The 8,641-nt window shown below is 38.1% G+C and overlaps 1 protein-coding gene across 1 annotated transcript; it reads left to right on the top strand.

Annotated features, from left to right (window-relative positions):
- Window positions 1–525: 525 nt before the first annotated feature.
- On the top strand, window positions 526–2,171 carry LOC148299623 (uncharacterized). The gene is made up of 2 exons (XM_088275877.1): window positions 526–1,995; window positions 2,085–2,171. The coding sequence occupies exons 1-2, from the start codon at window positions 526–528 to the stop codon at window positions 2,169–2,171; spliced, it is 1,557 nt and encodes a 518-aa protein (XP_088132003.1).
- The last annotated feature ends 6,470 nt before the right edge of the window (window positions 2,172–8,641 follow it).

Raw genomic sequence — 8,641 nt, 5'->3', positions numbered from 1 at the left:
AACATGCACAACTCAAAATTGACGATTTTTGATTTATGACGTTCTTGAATGGAGTGAGCGAAATATGTTTTTTAATGAAAAAGAAATATTATGTGGATGTCCAAATGTGTATAGATTGGCATTGTTGTTCCGAGGTATTGAAATTATAAACGTGTAAAATCGGGGTATAAAACTGAGCCAGTAACCGCACGACACAACGAGGAAGCGCTAACCCGAACAAATTTATCGCTTCGGGGTCGTTGAAATACAAGATATTAACGGTAAAAGCTATTCCAATACAGCGATGCCTCTATCTATCATTTTTATGTATATTTTTAAAGGATCTATTGAAATAAACTAAAATAACGATAATAATAAACTATCCATGTGGGAAAACAATGATTGAGGCAATATAGAAAAAAATACTTCTTAATATTTGAATGGGGCTGCCCCCTCTTGATCCCCACCTTGTCGCGGTGAGGGGGCTTGCGTGCCTCAGTGATTCACCAGGCTATGGCGGTAGTCTAACTACCAGAAGGGTCTCCCATGCCAAGCAGGTTGGTGAAGAGAGGCCAGACAAAGCGGGAAACAAGGTTGAGTCGACCTGTTGAGGGGTCCTCGGACCTCAGGCCTCGGGAGCGCAGGGCCAATCACTCTGCCTCCCTAAACCCTTTGATTACGATAAGTCCACGAAATGCCTCGGACACCGGCTTCTCTGGCACCCCCCGACCCGGCTGTGGTATTAGGACTGCGCTCACTAAACGGCTCCTATCCAACAATTCATCTTTCCGCATTGGAACGTACAATGTGCGGACAATGCAGGTCCACGGAAAAGATATTCACGCGACTCGTATCATGGATGACTACAAGTTAGATATCCTAGGACTGAGCGAGTCGCGATGGAAAGGATCTGGAAAGAGGTTGTTGGATAGTCACATGTGTCTGCACTCCGGCCAAGAACGATATCACCGTCAAGGGGTGGCAATTCTCCTTTCAGAAAGAGCAGCAAAGTGCTTGCTTAGTTGGGAACCAATTTCTGAAAGGCTTATACGCGTCACCCTCCAAACGGCCGATAGTTCTGTCACTGTCCTACAGTGCTACGCGCCTACCGAAATTGCAGATGCCCAAACAAAAGATGCCTTCTACGACTCTCTCCATGCGGTCATCGCCTCTCTCCCAAGAAGAACCCGCGTGGTAGTATTGGGAGATTTTAACGCGAGAGTCGGAACAGACCCATCACTTGCCCCAACGGTGATGGGAAGGCACGGCTATGGGCAAGCCAATGGCAATGGAGAAAGACTGGTCGAGTTCGCTAGTATTAACGACCTTGTCATTGGCGGTACGCTATTTCCCCATAAGTCCATCCATAAGTACACCTGGACCTCCCCTGATGGACGAACAAGAGCGCAGATAGATCACATCCTCTATGGACGTGCTAACCGGCGAGAGCTCCTCGATGTCAGGTCCTACAGAGGGGCCGACATTCATAGTGATCACGAGTTACTCGTCGGAAGAATCTGTCTGCAGCTCAAACGTCTGCCGAGATGTCCTCGGCGGAAGAGAATCAACTTAGACAAGTTGAAGAGTGCCGAAATAAGATTGAGATTCGAGGAAACGGTCGGACAACGTGTCCAGCAAGACACCGATCCTCAGCCCATTAATGTTGACTCGATTGAGGCACAGTGGGCTAGTCTCAAATCGGCTCTCAACTCTTCCGCCAATGAGGTTCTTGGCCTCAGGATAGGAGAAAGACCCCATTGGATGTCAGATGAGACCTGGGGAAAGATGGCTGAGCGCGCTCACTTAAAAGCACTGAGGGACAGTGAAAGTGACCCCTACCAACTGGACACCCTCAGAGATGACTACAGGCGCCAAGATCGTATAGTCAAACGATCATGCAGACTCGATAAGCGCCGTCATCTCGATTCTCTTATTGTAACGGCGGAACATGCTGCCCAAGGAAATGACACGCGGAAATTATTCCAAATAACAAGGAAGATCTGCGGAAAGAATTCGGTAACCCCTGGAGCTGTGAAAAACTCAAATGGAGTTACCGAATCTGACGCGGATCGTGTAAAGGAAATATGGCGTGATCATTTCCACAGGGTCTTGAATCGCCCTCCTCCTCCAATCATCCTCGATATTCCCACGGAGGCTGCGTCAAGCATTCCGCGGGCGGTCGCCATACCTGATGGTCCACCGACACAGGCAGAAATTATAGCTGCCGTGTCGAAATTGAAAAATGGGACTGCCCCTGGTGTTGATGGTATCCACCCGGAATTCTTGAAATGCAGCGTTACTGGCATTATTGGCCCTTTACACCAATTAATGTCCAGTGTGTGGGAAGAAGAGCGATGCCCTAGAGACTGGGTAAATGGGGAGATTACCGTGTTACATAAGAAGGGTGATCCACTCAACTGTGACAACTACCGCGGCATTACGCTACTCAGCGTACCTGGGAAGGTGCTTGCCCACGTAATCTTGCAGAGAATCCGAGCCCCCATTATGCAGGTGCTCAGAGAAAACCAGGCAGGGTTTCTGCCTGGCAGGTCCTGTGCGGATCAAATCCATAATATTCGCCACATTCTACAGCAGAGCCAGGAATTTAACAGTTCTCTGGCGATGTGTTTTGTAGACTATGAGAAAGCGTTTGATAGTCCGCACAGGCCCACACTCTGGAAAGTACTGGAAGCTTATGGAGTGCCTGCGAAATTAGTGGAGCTAATTAAGTCCCTTCACCTCAATAGTGAATGTCGAATGAGAGTTGACGATGTTGTCACGGATTGGTTTGAGGTCTCTACCGGAGTCAGACAAGGCTGCGTCCTTGCACCGTTTCTCTTCATCATCCTCATGGATTTCATTCTTCGAAAGTCATTACCATCTGACCGAGGTATATCCATCTCCCCCTCCCGGAAACTCTGCGACCTAGAGTACGCAGATGATGCTGTTTTAATTGATGACTCCGTCGAGGGTCTTCAATTGATCGTCGACAGGGTGAATAGGTACTCTACGCACATGGGGCTTACAATAAATGTTGCAAAAACCCATGTGTTGTGCAACAGCTCATGCCTAGATGCCCAACAACCCTTGACGTTGAGTAACCAGCGCATCGAAAGGGTCGAGAGTTTCAAGTACTTGGGAGTGTACGCGACTGAAAATGGCAGCCTTCAAAAGGAACTGGGAGTGCGATTAGGACTCGCTGGGTCCGCATTCAACAGTATGAAGGCTGTCTGGAGATCGGGTTTATACTCGGTGAAAACCAAATGCCGCCTATACAATGCCTGCATTGCTCCTGTTCTCTTATACGGCTGTGAAACATGGCACTAAGCTTTGAGAACAGGTGTTTGCGGAGAATCTTAGGCGTGCGTTGGTTTGACTTTGTGAGGAATGAAGAGATAAGGCGTAGGACGCAGCAAATCCTGGTCACAACTGTCGTCAAAAAAAGGCGATTCAGTTGGCTTGGCCACGTACTCCGCATGCCTCCTGAGAGCCTTAATCAAGCTTGCCTCTTTTACAAGGCATCAGGTTCGCGCCGCCCAGGACGACCATTGCTGACAATTCGTCGGCAGTTCTCGTCAGAACTTCGCGACGCGGATCTGACTTGGGAGGATGCAAGGGAGCTGGCAGCCGACAGAAAAGCCTGGAGACAGTTTGTGGACTCCATATGCTCCACCTAGGGAGCGGATATGGTTATTATTATTATTAATATTTGAATGTTTAATTTTTCGTTGCGTAATATATCCAAAATAAAACAAGGTTTGTTGGATTGAATTCTACATTTATTTATGTATATGTTAATACGAAACCTAAGAAGACCAAGGTCCTAAGAAGACAAAACGCGTCACGTATTAACATATACATACATAAATGTAGAATTCAATCCAACAAAGCTTGTTTTATTTTGGATATATTACCCAACAATTCAATATGGAATTCTACCAACTGTCTGCAGTTACCATAAATAAATGTTTAATTTTTTACATATTCTGTTCAAAAAATATTATTTATTGATTCGGCATTAACTTTGTCAAATGATATTTATATCATTATTATTAAAAAAAAATAAACACTTGGATAGTAAATATAACGTTTTGAGTTTTATTTCATTACACACGACTAGTTTCGAAAACTACAGTTAAACAACTGTAGATTTTCTAAACTAGTCGTGTGTATTGAAATAAAATTATCTCATTAATCGATTTGACAGTAACTTTGTGGTAAAATCTATCCATTTTTAGTTAATGTTCTACTTAGTAAATACCACTATTTCTTAAAATCTACTGTAACACGTGTTTCGATGCATTCCGCATCATTTTCAAACACCATGTATTTACTAGGTAAAACGTTAATTAAAAATGAAATAAAATTAGTTAAGTTAATAGAATATTTAAATTTTCAAACGAATGTCGAAAATTCGTTTGAAAATGCCATAATTAGGCGAAACAATAGACACAAATTGATTTTTTTTTTGAAACAATAAAATACAACTTAGTAGACTTAAAAAATCAGTTTTTGATTTACATTTAATACATAAATTAAATTTGAGGTCTACAAATTAAACGCCAAATCTATAAATAAATGTATGTATATAGTTAACAAATAACTGTTTAAAAACGAATGACTTGACGTAACTATTCTGTAAATTTCATAAATGAAAAAAAGAAAAAAATAAAAAAAATAGTCTCATTTTTGTATCTGCCCACTCCCGACCGACTAGCCGCAGCCCTATGGCCGTGCAGCGTGTAGCCGACAAGAGGTGGATTACCGCTCCGGCCTTCAGTTTTTGCCGCCTTTTTACAGCATAATTAACAGCGAATGATTTACTGTTGTCGAGTTTTTTTTTGCCGCCGTGAAATAAAATCCTACTAAGTGGCAAAGACTGAACTTGCAAACGGCGTTTCTCAATACCGGCACGTGATGTTACTATGGCGCCTACATTTTTCTGCGCACAAATTTTACGAACTGCGCACACGAATGCCCATGGTGATATTTGGAAACAATGATTATTCAGCACATATGTTTTTTAAAAATACATTTTTTTACCTTTAATTATTTGATTGATTTATTTATTAAATATATTTATTACATATTAATTATCCGTATTTTGGATCTGAGGCATAGCCTGTGTTGAGCGGAAATAAATGCTTTAGTTCAATGCAATTTACATAAAAAAATTGGTACCCACATTTTAAACAGTAATTTTTAGTGCACACATTATATGTTATGTAAAATATATATAAGTACGTATTTTTCTAATTATCAATTATTTACCTATTTCAAAGCTTCAGGTGTTCTTATAAATTACACTAAATACGAGTATATTGAAAAACGAGTACAAGATTATTAAAATATAATATTTCTATCTCAATAGCTGCTTCATGTAAACCAGGATTTTTAATTATAAAAATTGTTGATTAAAGTTTATACATACACACACACACTTATTCTCAAAATCACTTATATATTTTTTCCCTTTTTGGGTATCAAACCCAGGACCTCCAGAACGATGGCCAAACGCGCTTATCACTAGGCTACGGAGGTGGACTTTTTATTAAATTAGTTTATAAATAAATCAGCAGGTTCCTGAGATTACTAAAAATAAGCTTAGCTTAATTAATATTATATCAGCAAAGTAACCAAATTTAGACATTCGAAACGTCATTTACAGAGTTACTTTATTTTTAAATTTTACCGAAGGCGAAGTAATTATTGTTAAAGTAAAATATGTTATAGAAATCTGCCTACCAGCTGTCTCTTGCAGTTAAGGCTGAAAATATCATAGACTCAGCTTAAGAAGTAGTTATTAATTCATGAAGGTAACATAAAATGGATGGATATTAAAAATATAACTCTCAAATATAAGTGTTATAAAAAAAACGGCATTTATAATTGAAAAAAAAAACACTTTCCGTGATTTCGTATCTTAAATTCCTCATTTATCTTATTTCGTAATAATTAACAACGTAAAAATATTGTTTTTTGACATCTCGTCAAAGATGAAGAATATTGAAGGCTGGCGACCGTCATGGGCTGGTTTAAGTGATCACTTTACGCTCGTGTAACATTCACCAATTCTACCCATTATTGTCAACCACACTACTTAAATTCTTGGAAGTTTTATATATATGAAACAATTCCGAAAAGTTGTTCTTGAATCATTAGAACTTCACTAGAGACATGTATTGGTGAGATGAAAAGAATCTTTTTATTGAGCAGAAACTCTTTTATTAGTACCTACCTATGTGAGATCCGAATCCTGGATTATAAGCTCATACTTATACGAGAAACACCAGAAAATGAAAATCATTTTCATTTTTATTATTTTAGCTTATAATTTGACCAGTTAATTTATTTATCACATTTTGAGTGCGTCCAATCTCAAAAAATAATATGAAAATAACTCCTATAGTTGGAGATAATCCAGATTTTGTGAACAAGTATTTGGACACACTCAAAATGCTGTAACGTAAAAATACGTCTTGAGTGCGCCCAAATACTTCTTCACAAGTCTTGGATTTTGCATTCACTTTGTGGAATAACATGATGATTTCAATGTAAAAATAAAAAAATTTGTATATTACCACTATTTTAATTTATTGGCACGACAAGTTTCGAGAACTACAAATGTTCTCACTAGTGAAAACACATAAAGTTAGTCTTTTCATCTGTTGTTGAGAACATCTGTAGCTCTCGGTACAAGTCGTGTTTACATTATTTTATCCAAAAAAGTGGTCCGATACAAGTGTTTTATTTTTATATTTTAATCATGTTGTACCACAAAGTTAATGCCAAATCAATAAATAACGCGATTGCAGTAAATTCCGCCTCTGTACTCAAAATCTCCAAGCAAAAAAGGATTACTTCATAAACTAAACCTACGAGTATTGTGAATATTATATCTTTTGGAACAAATCTTAAATTGAGCACCATTATTTAACAAATAAACATTAATGCATTGGGAAATAAATGCAAATTACCAATCATCAAATCAATACTAATGTAATAAATCTATATTTCCTTGTTCATTTTATATTTTAAATTCATTATCTAACATGGGTTGGTATTCTCAAAACCTTCGTTAATTTATTTATTCGTTTATTTAAAGTTCATGTACAGAAAATAAATAAGTAAATTGGCTTATTGCTATAAAGAAATGTCTTTCAACCAACCAAAAATAGACTAGTGATGTTGGTCACAACGTTTGATACCATATATAGCTGTTTGCAATCAGAGGGTAGATGGTATTTGAGCATTTAATTAAAAAATAAAATAAAACATAAATTACAAATTGATGATAGTAAGGAAGGCAAAGGTAAAAGGGAGTTTAAGAAAGGAGGTAGAGGGAAAAACTAATGGAGGAGGTTTGATGGACAGTTAGGATTCTAATGATAAATAGTAATGTCTCAGACGTTTTTAAAAAGTTATAAGAGAAGGTGCATGTAAATGTCACGTTAGCCAAAAATAATACATAAATCGTTAATAAACATTATAATTATGAAAATATTTTGAAGTTTAAATATGTAAATGTAAAGAGATGGTGTGGGCACATAGGATGCAGAGAACCTGATTATATTGTGAACCATGCAATCGCCATGGATCTTCCTCGAAATACATCTAGAAAAAGACCAAAGAATTCATGGATGATATAGTAAGATATCATTATTCGAAGGCATATCCTAGGTGACGATAGAAGGACCTACATCCCGAGGACGAGGAGAGCTGATTCCAGTCTAAAAAGACGTAAAGTTGTGATGGAGACAGGAAGAAGAAGATAATAAATTATTTGGCAGTCAATTTATGGTAATATCTACCTACCCATTTTTAATTAAAATTTAACTTGGAAAATACCACTTTTTATTAAAATTTATTGCGATTCGTGTTTCCATGCATTCCGCGTCATTTTCAAATACCAAATGTGAAGCTTAGTGTAAATTTAAGACTAGGTCCCTTGGGATATTGAAGGACGAAGAACGGATAGAAGCGATTTCTTATCAGTTTGAACATGGACAATAGAAGGGATATTATTTTTTGACATCTCATCAAAGATGAAGAAGAATATGGAAACCTGGGCATTTACGGGGACGACCGTCATAGGTTTAAGTGATCACTTTACACACGTGTAACATTCACCAATTCTACCTATTATTGACAACCACATTACTCAAATCCTTGGAAGTTCTATAAAAATGAACCAATTTTGAAACATTGTTCTTGAATCACTAGAACTTTACTAGAGACATCTATTGGTAAGATGAAAAGAAGCTTTTTATCGAGTAGAAACTCTTTTATTAGCATGTGAGGTCCCAATCCTGGATTATAATGACACACATGAGAAACGCCAGAAATAATGAAAATAACTCCTGTAATTGGAGATAATCCAGATTTTGTGAACAAGTATTTGGACACACTCAAAATGTTGTAAATAGAAGGGATTGTGAGCAAAGACAGATTGGTGTGCCGTTCTATTCTCTCTGCCTACCTTTGCGGAGAAGCGGCGCGATGACAAGTTTTTAGTATTTTTTTTTTATTTAAAGAGCAGGGCAAAATAATACTACAATATATCATTTTATAATATAATTTAACAATCGCATTTCTGAATAGCTCCAATATAATTTACAGCTTACAAAACACGATAATCTAGTTTTTGTGCAGTTGGTAATAA

Source organism: Brachycentrus maculatus, unplaced genomic scaffold (assembly GCF_059751285.1).
Source record: "Brachycentrus maculatus isolate JH-2025_06_01 unplaced genomic scaffold, ASM5975128v1 h1tg001044l, whole genome shotgun sequence".
Classification (NCBI taxonomy): domain Eukaryota; kingdom Metazoa; phylum Arthropoda; class Insecta; order Trichoptera; family Brachycentridae; genus Brachycentrus; species Brachycentrus maculatus.
This window is presented reverse-complemented; position numbering and strand designations above follow the sequence as displayed.

Bases quoted from the DNA above. Each gene is read 5' to 3' on its own strand.
- LOC148299623 (XM_088275877.1), top strand. From the start codon at position 526: ATGCCAAGCAGGTTGGTGAAGAGAGGCCAGACAAAGCGGGAAACAAGG. The intron at 1,996-2,084 runs GTAACCCCTGGA...TCATTTCCACAG, and splicing joins AGATCTGCGGAAAGAATTCG to GGTCTTGAATCGCCCTCCTC.